Source organism: Centrocercus urophasianus, unplaced genomic scaffold (assembly GCF_019232065.1).
Source record: "Centrocercus urophasianus isolate 14NV4802_14NV808 unplaced genomic scaffold, USGS_Curo_1.0 seq_25, whole genome shotgun sequence".
Classification (NCBI taxonomy): domain Eukaryota; kingdom Metazoa; phylum Chordata; class Aves; order Galliformes; family Phasianidae; genus Centrocercus; species Centrocercus urophasianus.
Genome location: NW_024884811.1, coordinates 14690588 through 14705866, shown reverse-complemented (window position 1 = coordinate 14705866; position 15279 = coordinate 14690588). Strand labels below are relative to the sequence as shown.

At 36.6% G+C, this 15279-nt stretch overlaps 1 protein-coding gene across 4 annotated transcripts in view; it reads right to left on the bottom strand.

The window, feature by feature from the left end:
• Positions 1-7028: 7028 nt before the first annotated feature.
• Positions 7029-15279, bottom strand: part of FYB1 (FYN binding protein 1) — a 47442-nt gene continuing 39191 nt past the window's right edge. For all 4 annotated transcript variants that reach the window (XM_042825743.1, XM_042825744.1, XM_042825745.1 and 1 more), the window contains 5 exons: positions 14326-14431; positions 13895-14057; positions 10652-10685; positions 9485-9516; positions 7029-9376 (listed from right to left, as the gene is read on the bottom strand). In XM_042825743.1, coding sequence (XP_042681677.1) covers positions 9354-9376; positions 9485-9516; positions 10652-10685; positions 13895-14057; positions 14326-14431 — 358 coding nt within the window. In that variant the 3' untranslated portion in view covers positions 7029-9353. The remainder of the gene's footprint in view (positions 9377-9484; positions 9517-10651; positions 10686-13894; positions 14058-14325; positions 14432-15279) is intronic.

Genomic DNA, 15279 nt, shown 5'->3' with positions numbered 1-15279 from the left:
TCCTTGCTCTGTTTCAGTCGCAGTGGGTCCCTGCGGTCTCAAGCGTGGATCTGTTTATTTCCTCGAGATCTGTTAATAAAATCAGTGTGTGTGTGTGTGAAATGCTTTTGCTGAAGGAAGGCCCTACGCAGACCCGGCAGATTTGCCTACACACCCGTTTGTCCTTTACAGTCAGAAGCCCATCCACAAGCGCGACTTGCTCCATGCCCTGGCTCTGAGAGGCTGCAGTCCAGGCACGGCCCTCACCAGGATTCACAAGACGTGAAAGTAGTGACCACACTGACGTGCAGGATTGGCCCTACAGGCATAGATTCACCAGCTCCAGCTGCTGTTTCAATGCTTTGGCTTTCCCTCCTTGTCGTGGGTCGTCTTTCAGTTCAGATCCTACGTCACCGCCCTAAAAATTGGTGTTCTAAACATTAGCAGTGATTTAGGTGGCTAAAAGTAGCTGTCCCTAAAGCCAGAGCAGAGAGGGATTGTGGCATTCCATTCAAGTTTCTAGCGTTGCAGCTCAGGATATACATATGAGAACCCTGTTTTAATAGGATTACGTCAGCTTTATTTAGTCTAAAAAGCCATTTCAACAACATCCTATTTCAATTTTTGCTTATTAAACAAGAGACTAATGTCTTGATGGATTCCAGTTCTCAAAATTTAAAGGTAGAAATAATGAAATCTCACTCATGCTTAACACAAGACCAAAATATACAGATTGCTTTAATGGTTTCATTAATATGCCTCAGAGGTTCCCTTTGAAATTTCATGTCCAGGGAGCTCTTGACTTCCTGAAAATGCTAAATTAACCGCTGCTTCTGGTAGTAAAACTGCATTCTGTTTACTAGAGGTGATGCTGGGTCTCATTAATTTCGCACCAGCTTTGAAGCACCATGGACCGTTGGCTTGGTCTTAAGCTTCTGAGTTGGACTTGAATCTATAATCTGCATGTGAAGTGCTGGTGACACGCAGCACTTAATTCTTCCCTAGTAGCTACAGTCAGACAAACACACTGCTTTATGAAAGAGCACTTTCCAGCATGGACAGCAAGACTTGGAGTGATATTTAAAGTCCAGCTGACTCTTCTAGCATTTTGTTCCTGCAGAAAGGAGACACTGTTTAATAATCAAAATATTTCTGAACTCCTTGTTTGTTATTTTTTCTCTTCTTTCTTCCCCATGTTTTCTCAATTAAATAGAGTTATGCAGATAAATTACAGGTTGTCTCTGACAGGCAAGATAATGTCCCTAAATCACTTATGAGCGGGAATACACAAGGCTACCTGAGAGATAGATTGGAGTGTAATTAATATTTTCCACAATTGAAAAAATATATGTAAGTATAAATATATATATGTGTATGTATAAAATGCAAAGTAGCAAGGATGCGCTGGCCTTAACTACCATTTGAAGAGCTCTACACAAGAAGAAAATAAAAAAGCGTGCTGTGGAAGGAAGCGTGCCCTTAAAATGTCATGGTTACAACTGTATGAGGACTCCTCACCCTACCAGAGGGTATTTTGAGATCTTGATCTGGAGATTTTCTTTCTGTTCTTTCTTTTATTAAATGTGGGGAAAGGATCACAAGAAAAAAAAATAATTTAAAATTGTTTTAGATTCCTTGCTAAAGTTTTTGACACATATTTATAAACTACTAAGGAGAGCGAACATTGGGCCAAACAAAACAAAGCAACACAGAACTGTTATTTTGTTGATTTGGTGGGATGGGGGTGGAATACGAAGGTGACAAATGTCTTCAGCTGTCCAGTGACTTCTCTGTGTCACAGATTTATCTACGTAAGGCAGTTTATTTAATTTATTAATTTTGTCTTTAGCTGCCCATAATTAAGCAGAGAAAAAAATGTTTTAATTGCCACGTGGGGAATAAAGCTCCTTTGATTTTACTTTGATTTCCTCCTCTACATGCCAGAGGCTTATGAAGAAATGCCTTTGTTCCATCATTTTCTAATGACAAGATTGTAATTTTTGTCTCCTCAAATATAAGATTATGGTAGTGACAGTATTTGTACATCCACTAAGGTTCTGCAATATGCTATAGAGAATGTTGCTACCTGAACTATACATCTTCAGGATTTAAAACCTAGTGTGAAGATACAGGAGAAGTTTTTCCATTTGTTTGGAGTCAAAGAAATGCTGGTACAAGGGACAAGCTGAGGGCAGAGCCTTAGGTGGCTGAAATTGCTGAAACACTGTGGAAGTGAGTGGAAATGTGCAGTTTATCCCAGCTGCAGCCTACTTTTCATAGTCATGTATAAGGAAGAAAAAAAACTGAAAAACATACGTCAAGCCACACAGATAAGATGTTAGCTTTCTGAACTCAAGTGAGCTACAACGATTTGGATTTGTTGCACTTTATCTCTCCTAGGTATGTTACTAATAACCTCCTTAATTTTCAGTATCGTGAAATTAATTTTAGATAGATGTAAAATCCTGAATGATAATGGGCTGAGGAGGAAGAGAAGAAAACATAGTGAATGAGACAAAAAGTTTAAGAAAAATCATTGCTTCTTTTTCTATCTCTATACTGTTAGTAAGGACTTTGCAATTATTCTCTTTGCTCTGACTTTTTCTTCTCATGAAGTCTACCCAAATACTTCAGAAAGGATGAGACCTCAGCTCTATTTCCTACTGTCATGAAAAACTGTCGGTGAAATGGAAAGCATAGGGAAACCACCATCCATCGAATGAAGTATTTTGAAAGCAGTTTTGTTGTCAAATGGGATAGAAAAAGGTCTAAATCAGCTGTCATCTTGGAGTGTCTCTGTGTCCTGGATCCTGCCTAAGAATCCTGGATTCTTAGAGGATTTAAGAAAATGTGAATGTGGGAAAGTTCTGTTGAAACCCTGGCTGAATTTGGGTACAGGAAGAGGCAGGGGTCTTCAGGACTCTGCAGCTGTCCTAAGCCAAAGGTTTCCACTTCAGCCAACTAATTATAATTATAACTAACAATAAAACAGTTTGCAGCAGCAATATGATTTGGCTAAAGAAGAATAATTAACGTGTTCTTCTGGAGTCGCTCTGATTTTGATCTAAGTTATTTCATGAACACAGTAACCTTAAATCCAAATAGAAATTAAAAAAAAAAAAAAAGAAAGAAAGAAAAAAGAAAAAAGGAAAGATAAAATCTGAATTGATTGCAGCTGGGTAAAATGTTAGCATTTCTTCATTATCCAGTAATGGAAGGAATTAACCTAACATGGAGCACATAGCAGAAGATTATGCAAGAGCACCAGTAAGTGGCATAGTAAAGCAACAATAACCAGCTGCAGAATAACAGCATGTCAATTGATGCAACAGGTCTTCCTGGGCAAGCTGCTAACTGGGTGGTTAATTAGTGCAAACTCTCATTTAAGCACTCATTCATGTCAGATTTTTCACAGCATTCTGTGCTGCATAATGCTGTTGAAGCTGTGAAAAGCAACAGGTGCTCAGTCTGTGTATGGCTAGCATATTAATTAAACCTGAGGAAAAAAAACACAGTTGTCGAAGGTTTCAGTCCAAATAAATCCCAGTTACAGGGCTGAAGCTATACATATGCATAATTTATCACCACTTGATTCAAAATCTCTATAGCAGCAAAGTAATTTTTTTCTTTAAGTTTTCATTATCGTTTTATTTTAAATTGATCCTTGGGCTAAAAGTTCTGTACTATTGTACGGCTTGCTTTCCATTAGGAAATCGTAGCATAGAATCATAGAATGACTTTGGTTGGAAGGGGCCATGAAAATCATCAATGTCCAACCCCCTGCTGGAAACATTTGAGTTTATTTTCAATAGGTCAATTTATTAATTTTTATTCAAGCTCTAAGTAATTTGATTTACTTACATGCAGCATCTCAATTACTGAAAAAAAGCCTCCTCAAATACTGTTTGATCTAATTTGAAACGCTATGGCAAAAACAGCGTAGGTCACAAACACAAGAATCATTGAATTCTTCTCAGCTGTTGGCACAGCAGAGAACCTCTGCTGGTGTCAAGCATGGATTTGGGCATCTCGTTCCAAAAATGGGCATTTACACTGAACAACCTCTAAAAATGAGACAAAAATTCAAATGCCAGGGGCAGGAAAGCAGAAATAGGGGAAGAGCTCAATTAAATGAAAAGGGAAAAGAATAGGGAAACAGGGAAACGAGGGACACAATGCCATGGTCAGAGGATCGAGGAAAAGAGGAATAACTGTAGAGAATAGAAAGTGATTGTGAAAGTAAGTGGAAGCATGTTGATCATGTCTCACACAGAGAAGAGGGCAGTGACACCCAGACCCAGCGTGTCTTTGGGTCCTTGGCTTACCTGAGGGAGCTGGATAGCAGGACAGAGAGCTGGGCTGGGGGCATGGCATGCCTCAGGCAGAGCAAGGAGAGGTCGGGGCCCCGTGCCCTGTGCTGGCACTCCGTGTGCATTTCCCACCCGAAGCCCACACGTGCCAACAAGGGAGCAGGTGGCTTTTCCTGCTAAGGACTTGGAAATCAGGAATCAGGCCAAAAAGAGAATTACAAGGGAGGGAAAAAAACTGGTACTTTTTTCTTTTTTGTTTTCTTCGTCTGTCTCACAATGCTTGAGCTGTAGGATTTGGCAATACTGCTGAAGTAAAACGAATGGTAGTGTTTCCTGAGGCCACTGGTATCCACTTAATTCACATTTCATTCATGTACGTGTTGACATTTTGCATACTTTCCTGGTGCCTAACAGTGAAAATACTAAGATTAAGTGATGTTTCTAAATGCATTAGGAATGAAAATAGTTTCCTGTGTTCTTTTCAACAACGTCCGTGATATAAAAACCCTTGAGCATGAAACTTCATACATTTAATAACAGCTTAATCCATTCTTTCCAAATGGTTTAAAGGGAGGCAAATGATGATAATTCAACAAATTCTACACATATTCAGGAGCTGGTAGTCTAAGCACAGAGAATAAAAGCCACGTGAGCTCCTTGCTGTTTTGCTCTACCCGGCAAAGGAGGGGACCTGGGACCATCATGCTGCACAGGTGGAAGTCAGTGATGCTGCGGCCATGTTGAGCAGTGGGGAGAGGATTCCTGCCCATTGTGATGCTGGGAGGTGCTAGGGATAGACCCTTTGGCTGGACTACCATCTGGTTCAGTAGGGATAGAGGGCTAGGCTGCCATGCTTGTTGAGCGACTTTGGAGAAATAAGTTAATTCTCCCAGAACAAGTCTGAGTATCTCAGCCCAATGTCTCCCCAGACCACGAACACCGAAGGCTGTAGTTCTGGCCATAGCTGTAGGGATGACACAGACCATGACAGCAAACTCTGTGTCCACACCAATTTTGGTGGAAAATGAATAGACATTTCACTATATATCATCTAAGCTATGATTTAAATCAAATTTCAATGGTATCCCCAATCTGCTCTTTTTACTACTCCGTACTTGTATTTAAAATATATATTATGGATGTTCACACTTTTCAAACATGAAGTGATTTCTCTCTCCTCTTTACTTTTAACCACTGGAAGAAGCAAAAAGCAGAACGTATTGAGAGTGCTAATATAAGGAAAAAATAAAACACTAAGAATATCATTAATTTAGTTTTAGTAATTTGCTTTTATGCCTGGAACTAATGGATATGTGCCACAAATTGTCCTTTGTGCCTTCCTTTCATACACTGAAATGAGAACAAAATATTTTTCTGTTTCACAAGATAACTCCATTCCTATTCATGGAAATCTGAGATCTCCTTGTGATGGATGGCATGGGACACAATACTTCTGGTGCAACAGAAGCTAGGGAAGATTTGCAGAGCTGAATAACTGCCTTTTCTGTTAGGTCTCATCCAGAACTGCACTAAATGAGGCAGGGATCCTGTGGAAAAATCTCCCAAGCCATTCAGCAACTATTGACTGCACACAAGTGGGCAGGACTGAGGACGTGCAAATGCAAACTCATGTTTCCTTGAGTTCGGGTGCTTCACTCTGCAGTGAGGCTGTGTGTGGAAGCTTTTTCCTTGTAGAAATATCTGTGGTTGGTGGTCAGATGTCTCCTTTTATGGATTCATCATTCTTCTCAGAAGTCGACTTATTTGCTGCAAAATACATACACAGTGATGCATACACATGCACACACGCACCTATTTCAGCTGTAGAGCAATGTGGTGTTTCATCCTTAACCTGCTGCATTTAGCCTCCTACACTGCATTTCCTTTCCCTCGCCAAAGCACCAATCTTTGCTGCTAAGATGGATTATGTAAGAGGATCACACATAGAGGAGGGCTTTGTTACCACCGAGGGAGGAGTAGACAGGGGATCTGCAATTATGAGGATCGAAAATATAAACCTCTTAGGCAGGAATGCACAGGAGATCAGTGGCATTCCTGCAGCCCAGGGAAAAGCCTGCAGTAAAAGCAGGGAAAATGCTCTAAAGCTGCTGAATCAGAGGAAAAAACTCTCCTGCTTTTTGTTTTGCTTAGCTTGTTTACCAGAACACCATGGAGGTCCAACTGGATGGAAAGCAGTGCTATTTAACTCAGCTGGGTTATTCATGCTGAAGCCTATGTTTTTGTCAATATTTTGGTGTTTTCTGTGCTGAATGTTTTAGCAGGCATAGCCAAAAACTCCAGGATTATAAACAGAGTTTGGAGAGGGAAAAATGTCTAGAGAGAGAATAGCTTTCCTTTTGTTTCTTTATGAATTTTAGAAAATATAACAAATTACTGGGTGAGAAAGCCTTAAAATATAGCCTTTATTAAACTAACTAAGTAGTAGATTTTCCTGTCTGGAAGTCTTTCTGCTTACATATCACATTCTGAATAGTAGTTGCTGACAAACAAATGCCACATTGTAGCTGTGCTTCCATTGCAGCAGTAGTAAAGATTTTTACTCTGTCTGCTATTCGGTGGTAATTACCAGAAGTTACTTTTCAGCTACTGATGTTCTGGCTTGGCAGAAGGTGGTGTGCCCACATGTCTTGGGAGAAAGCATGCGTTTATTAAGAAGAAAAAAAAACAAAACAAAACAAAACAAGAAAGAAATACACTGAATCCAGCTAAAGGCACTGGTAAAGTAACAAAATGAAAATATTTATTGTGATTTCGGTGTATGATACCTTATAACTACACTTCAGCACCCCATGCCAATCACACTATATATCAAAGAATGCATAAATTTTTAGTTTAAAGTATCTTACTTCGTACGATGATCCAGTGCCCCATGAGATCAGTACAGAGTCAACAAGGAAACAGTACCTACATCACATCAAAGTTATGAAAATAGTAAAGTTATTCAAATGCATAACCAACAAATCTTAGTAAAATTCACATCTGTGCAGGGGAACAAAAGAGGTTTGTGTATTACTGAGGTTCTTTAATGCAAGATAAAGTATGCACAGAAGGAAAGTTCCTTTGTTGATCCTACTGCAATGCATTGAGATCTACGATGAGTTGAAATCAAAATAAGATTGAGCATATATACTTTGAAATTTAACACAAACTCTTTATTTCAATTAATTAAGTAAAGCATGAAAGTTTTCATCCTATTTTTAACTGACTAGTGGTCGAGTTATTTCTGAATGTCTAAAGTTTGAAACTGGAATTTGCCCCAGTTTGCTGTCACATTACCTACCCAGCGCACGTGCCTTTTAGAAATCCCCATAAAAAATAAATCAAGCACCAACAGCTAAGACACATTCATTTTATTTAATTTAAAAGATCATATTTTAAATTTGAATGCAGGTGCTGATGTTCACACATAGAATTGGTGCTTGCATGGCTGGATTCTGGTTTTAACAATAAATTTAGATCTGGAAATACGAGATTGCTGCTAGCTTTTCTGCTTACTACCAGTGATTTTAAATGTGGATATTATTCCTACAATTAATGTCATGTTTGCTACCATAGCATTCTGCTTATTTGGAGATATAATATACTTAGAATTATCAGTAAAAGGCACTTGTGTATGATGAAATCTCAGCTCCACTGAAAGTGAGTCCAAAATTCTGACTTCAACAGAGCCAAAATTTCTTTATGTTTAGAAGCTAAACTTACCAGCTTGCTGCATTGACTGTGTTGAAGAATGTAATTATCATTTCTGCTCTTGAGAATTAGTGGAGACTTGATTATCAAGAAGGACTTTCTGATCTAGCCACAACAGTTCTGACAAATTTTTTATTATCTTGCAAAACAACAGCAAAAGCATCACACAGTACAAATAGATTCCATTTTCTGTACTTGCTCACCCTCTTTACTGGAGTTCACTGTAAACTTCTTTCGATTTCCAGTGAGTTCTGATACATAAGCAAGTCCACAGTGATTATTATTATTATGGTACACGCATCCATTTTGAATTGTTTTGCTATCTGCTCATTCATATGAAAGCTCTACTAGTTACCATGGCCACTTTAGGAATAAATACCATTTCTACAATGGATCAGCGTGGAAATATCTGATTTATATACCTATGTAAAAAAATAATACCTAAAAGATAAAGGTAGCATCAATAAACATAGTTTTTAAATGTAGAAATTATTTCCAACCAATTTATAAGTGTGTGGGTCCATTTTAATGCCTAAAATATTATAGTGACAGCAATATAGATTTAAACTACAAAGAAATTAAATCTTGACCTAAGCATTCTGAAGATATTCAAAGAAACGCTACTATAAAGGAGACTGTTTTATGGTTTATATCTCAGTGTGGTATGTAACATAACATAATTAATGTTTTACTATTAATGTTATGGCAGCCAAAAAGTACTTACAAAATAAAGATAATTTTAGAAATTGGTAATATATCACTAGCACAACACAGAAAAAGAAATTTTAGCAACGAAGGTACATGGCTGTACATGTCAGTGTAGCTAACACATTTACAGTTGGAAAAACAGGTGAGCAGTACTTAGTCTGATGCCCACTTTTGATTTCCTGTTTTCACAACAGGATGTTATCCCCAAAGGAAGCATCTTTACAGGATGCTGTCATACCCAGAGTGGCAGTCGCTGGAGTTCATTACAGTGGAGCTAGAGTAAAACTTGTTCACAGGGTTTGTTGTCCTTTGTATCCTTCGTAGACCTGAACTGGCCTCTTCGGGCTAATTGAAGAATTGTTTTTACATGGATTGTTAACACCACAGAATGGAAGTGGAAGATGTCAACTTTAGTTTCAGTTCATATGCCCCATATTTGAATTGCTCTCATAAATGGCAGTACAAATATCTCACAAAGTAACTGAGAATAAAAGCCTGAAAAAAAATGCAAACCAAATATTGTACATTTGAAGAGCTTAAGCAATTAAGTTGTAATCATCTTTAATGACTTCTCTTGCTTGGCAAGTAGAAGTCCAGCATAGATTTTGGTCTTCAGTGAAGCTCTTACTCTCACAGAATTCTGCGTTAGTCATTATCATAGATGCAATCTGAAATGGAAATAGAATGCACGAAGATTGGCATTTAGCACTTTGACTGAAGGATAAAATTAATTGTAATTTAATATATTATTGTAATGATTGAAATGTTCAACATACCTTCGCCAATGTCATCATAAATTTCTCCATCACTGAAAGTTAGAAAAAGAGAAGAATAATGTATTTCAGATGGAAATATAGATATTACTCTCTGAGTACAGGTATGAAAAGCTGTAGCACTGTGGTTCAGATGCACTGTACATACGTACACACAGTTCATTTGCTGCTTAGGAAAGTGCTGCCTTTATTGTAAAAAAACAGCACTGAGCAAGAAGGTAAAGACAGAAGAGCTTCAGCAGAGGGCAAAGCTGTATTTCTTTCTAAAGTAAAATGCATGCATCATTAAAAGATTTTTTAAACTAGGTTTTAAAATAGCTATTCCAGCAAGTGCATACTAACATTTCCATTAAGAATGAAAGACTAAATGAGGTGTTTTTTTAAATCAAAATTGGGAAAGATAATTAAAAAAAAAACAGTATAGACCTGAAATGCTTATTTGTTTCTGTTCACATTTGGATATGTTGTAATGATCTTGGAAGATCAGATTTTTGGATAAGGAATTTGCATAAGTTCTATATATGATAATTGTTCTCTGAGAAGGAATTTTCAAAATATGTCACTCAGACACTTGAACAGTTGCCTGGAAGCCAATAAGGCTATTTATATATGTAAGCTAAGCCCATGTATAAGTGTTTGCAGGCCTGACTTCTAAAAATGACATCTGATTTAATATTTAGAGATCTAACACAAAGCACATTGAAGGAAATGGAGAGGCTCTGTCTGACAAAGATTTTGGATTAGAACCACAAAATTATTCTCAGGAACATGGAGCCAAATCTGCTCAATCCCAATAAGACTGAAATAAAAATAAGCCTTATGAATAATTGGTCCTCTTTAATTAAACATTTGGAATTGGCATCAGTATATTTAATCACATAAATGTTGGTTTTAATAATAGATTATAGTCCTGATAATACTTTATTTATGCTGGTTTTCGTGGTTCAAGCCAGAATCTGTGGGTAAGCAACGAAGAATGAGGTCTTGGATAATTTCCAGCTTAGATGTATGTGATTAGTTCTCGAGAAGTCAAAACTCCATAGAAGTATCTCGATTTATAGCACTGGGATGGCATATTGAAATAATCAGATTTCATATTTATTTAACAAACAGTTCCGAACAAAGAACAGCATTAAAATAAGTGTTTCAAAAAGATGATTCTGTACTTACTTCTCAACTAAATTGCTTCTCAGAACGTAGCCATCTATAAAATTGAAATACACACGTATTTAACTTAAATTTAGTCATGATATTTGATCTCTTTCTACCACTTGTGAAATGCCATTTTCTCCTAATTATTTCAGACAGGAAGACTTACGGTGTTTAACAGTGTACAGTACTCATCTGAGTTTTAATTGCTTAATTACTCTTATCTACTTGTTTTCTGTAACGTGGATCTCCTATAGGGACAAAAATGTCTTTTAAGATATATGCACCAGATAATAATTATTAACTGTTGCTGTTAAAAATGTTTTAACTGCATCAAATTGATAAAAAGTTTTTGTGTAAAAATCTGAAAATACCTTACAAAAGCTATTCTGTAGTGATTTAATTTATTATTGCGTTACACTGAAATCTGACAAAAATGCACAAATTCTTCTTTCATGAATTTAACCTCTTGGAAAAATGTTATTCACCATCTTTGGTAAAAGACATCAACTGAAATACTTGTCAATTGCTATAACATGTAAAAGCAAAGAGAAAGCTGTAACTTTAATTATGTATTTATAGGTAAGTATTAGTATGCTTGTAAAAAATTAGAATAGTTTCAAAGGAAAAAAATGTTTTGTTTCATTTGAAATCATGGTAAAAGTTCGCCCATTTTATTCCTTAGGATGCTTAAGTAGTCACACTAAAATTGTGCTTTTTTAGTAATCCATACAGTACCATATTAACTGGTTTTAAAATAACTGTATTAGCTTTAGTTGTAAGTTCCTTTACATTCTTGCTGCTGCATCATCGCATGGTACGAAAGTATCAGTTTTCTGCTGCTACATCTGGTAGTGATCCTGCAAGTCAGTCTATATGAATCTTCAGATCTTACTGTCTTACTTAAAGAGATGATTTCCTCCTTCACATGAAATTCTTTGATACAAAAAAGTATCTTTCTTTTTTATTCCAAGAACATACAGGAATGTCCAGATAAAGAATCATTACCTACTTTTTTTCTAAGCGAAATTTCCCTCTACCAAATCCCTGTTACAAGATCGGCTACTTTTCTGGCAAGACTACTATCCCAAATAGAACTGCAAGTAATAATTAATTCTTATACACAACTTTTCTCCATAGAGAAACACTTATGTAACTCAACTTTATGTGTTTCAACATGAAAATAGTTATATATTGCTATAAATTTCAAATATGTAATGTTTTTCCCTCAGAATATGCTATTTAATTGCCAATCTTATACAAAATAGTACAAGTAAGCAGTTTCTTCTGTGATAGCCTTAATACTGTACAAACACTGAATTGTTCAGGATAAACTTCTGTCTTGTGCTAAAGCTGAAGTTTTCCTGAAAAGCATTATTTTCACATAGTAATATTTCATTTGACACTAATCTGCTTTAGCTTCCATTTACTACTTAGCAGTTGTGGGGATACATATAGAGTGAAAAATAACCTTAATAGACCTCTACATAAGCCTCTGTGTTAACTAAAGCCTCTATAAGTTCAAAAACACTTTAAAATTAATCAGTGATCCACAGTGCATGCTCTCTACTATCAAGAAAGTTCTGAGTTTCCTTATTTTGAATGGCTCTGAAACTTACAATCATTTCAGATATCCTTTGAGCAAATGATACAAATTTTTCTTGCTAAGAACACCAAAAAACAGTTATATGAAATTAGACTACAACTGTGTAAGAAGAAATAGTTGCTTAACCTTCCTGTATTTATATCTTCACTGTAATGAAGATGTGATATTTACATAAGTTCTGCTAAAACTTTTGCCCATTAAAAATGTTAAACTGCATGTAATCTCATGCATTTCAAAGAACCTAGTGCTGTGTAGCTTCAGTCCCCTGTGTATTTTTCAACTGTACAGGCACGGAGCTGTGGAGGGGCTCTGTATGTTAAAGATCAAGCAGAAGAAGTAACAAAACCAAATGTTAATTTTCAGTCAGTGTGGGCTTCAAAAGGTAAAACTCTACTCTTAATATATGAGGATACTCCAACTAGAGCAAATAACCACAACTCCATAAAGTGGGACTCACATTTTACTAATTAACGTGAAAATTGACAGAAATCTTTACAGAAGCTTTCACAGAGGATATTTTTGTTTGTTTTGCTCCTTTATGCATAGCAAAGCAGTATCTACTATCACTTTCTGAAAAGCTTTGAAGTTTACACGAGGAAAACAGACAGCATGAACTAATTTCCACTTTGCTATTATCTTGCTTCAAAAAATGTGGCATTGACAGCCCCAGTTTGGGAAGTAGCTGCACTAAAGCAATCCATATTTTGAAAAACATATGTGTTGTTATGCAAGAAATTCTTCCTATTGGCCTGCCAGGAAGAAGGCTATACTCCAGGTTGTAACAGAGGAGTACTGAGGGGAAAGAAATAGAAAGTGACCGAATCTTCTTCAGAAACATAAGGCATTGGACTGTCATCTACATAGGTTAATGGCAAAAGGTAAAGGTAAGAGGAAGGATACTGCCACTTTGAACATAGTGTATTCTGTGAAATTATTATGAGGAGAATTGAAAAGCATTGTAACATAAGTGCATGAAGAAATTGAAACCAAGAGTAGATGGTCCAGATTTCTCCAAAAAAATGCAAAAGCTTCTGCCAATGCATACTCTCTCCAAGGGTTTCAGAGAAACACTGAAAGGCCTTGTGCAGTTCCCAAAACAGGCAGGGATGCCAACAAGGACATATGCCTTGGATCAGTTGGGGCCCGGCAGGGGAAGACTCCTCAGCAGTTTTTCCTCCCTGCCTGCTGAAGAGATTAAATTCCAGCTCCGAGAATCCAGAGCAAGAATACCATCATTAATCTTCCCTTGGCTGAAATCAATGGACAACAGTTCCAAGGATTTTACTATTTTACCTGGTTTAGGGGGTATCAGTGCAGTAATCTTTTTAGAAAATGGAGGGAGATGGAAGTAGTAAAAACGTCTGCTTGTCTTAGCTGATGCAAAGTGTTCTCTCTCACAATTTTATCTCTTGACTATTGAAGTTCTGTTTTCTAGGGTCAGATACACTTAACACTCTCGAGGACCGACTGTAAGTAGTAAAAATAATGAGATAACCACAGTATACTTCTTGTCAACCACCAGACAAAAACAAGCATGCTCTGTTCTAGTATGACAGGAAATATGTATTTTTTTCATGTCCTGTCTGAAGTTACATATTCTCAGACCGTTTAATTTATAGCACATGCATTCTGTACTACAGCTGGTAATCAAAACTTACATTTTCCTTCTTCATTCCTGCACAGCACCTTGGTGTCATCTGTACTCTGTATAACTTCAAGAAGCTCTCCTGGTTTAATCTGCAAGTCTTTAGATCCCCACTTTTTCTGGGGCAAATCCTGGACAGTGGTCGTTGAGTAAAGAACTTTAATTTCACCTTCAAACTGTAAAAATGAAATAAAAAGATGCCAGATAAAGAGCATTAATGTAGAATTTATGATCATGCATTTTTATAGCAACTAATTCTCATTTATTACTAGATTTTTTGAAAGTCAGGCAAATAAATGCCTATGCACTTGAAAATGTTTAAATACTGTTTTTACAAATAGTAGTACTTTACTTGTTAAGAGCAAACTAACTGATTGTTTACAAAGTAGAGGATATATATTAGAGAATACTATATTAATTATATTTTAGGTGAAGGAAAATTACCTTGAACTTTTTTCTGAACTCTTTCTCTTCTCTTTCCATCATTTTAAGCTTTTGTGGATACTTTTCATCTGATTTGCCTTTTCCAAGGCTCATAGATTTTGGTAAACTAAAACAAGAGGTTATAAATGAAATAAAATTAGTAACACTTCTGAGGTACTGACAACCTTTGTGGCAATTCCAATTAAAATGCACTTCCTTCTGCATGTCCTTAGTATGTTTCTCTTATCTAGAAAAATAATGTGGACAGTACAATGCAGATTTTATTACTGAAGAAATAAAGAGTTGAGATTATCTTGCCAGCTTTTTTTTTTTTTTTTTTTTTGTGTGTATGAGTTCTGATGTTAATATATCTATTACAGCAGTGAACATGGAGAATATTTCAAAGCTCCTAGCTACCGCATCTGTGAGAACTTTTCATTACCAAAATAGTTTACGTAAGCAATACTCATCACTCTAGAATGTTTAAGCAAGGGACAATTTTTGTGAAGTCTAGGTATATTAGGGCAGTAGAATAACTATCACATGGCCCATTGCAGAGGTCGCTAGGGCATCTTAGTCCTTCATAAATAAATTAATCCATTGCATCCATCATGAGAATTTGCTGCTCAATGGAATCTGCATTACATTTCAAGTTCTTTTTTTTTTTTTTCCCCGCAGTCCTGATATGTTGATTTGCACCACTAAGCACTGAAAAGTCTCATTTCCTAATTACCTTTCCTGGTGCTATACCTGGGAATTTAAAGTCAGAGCTCTGAATCGCTCTGAATCTGTTTCACTGATAGTGAATGTATATGTTTAAAGTAATTGAGATCTAAGGTGGACCATGTCCTGTTTTTATACTCCAGATTATATTACCGTAATGCAATCTGTGTGTAATTCCACCTTAGAGAAATCAGTGATAGCAGAATGTGACAAGTTGCAGTCAGCTCTACAAATGCTTATAACACATCTGTG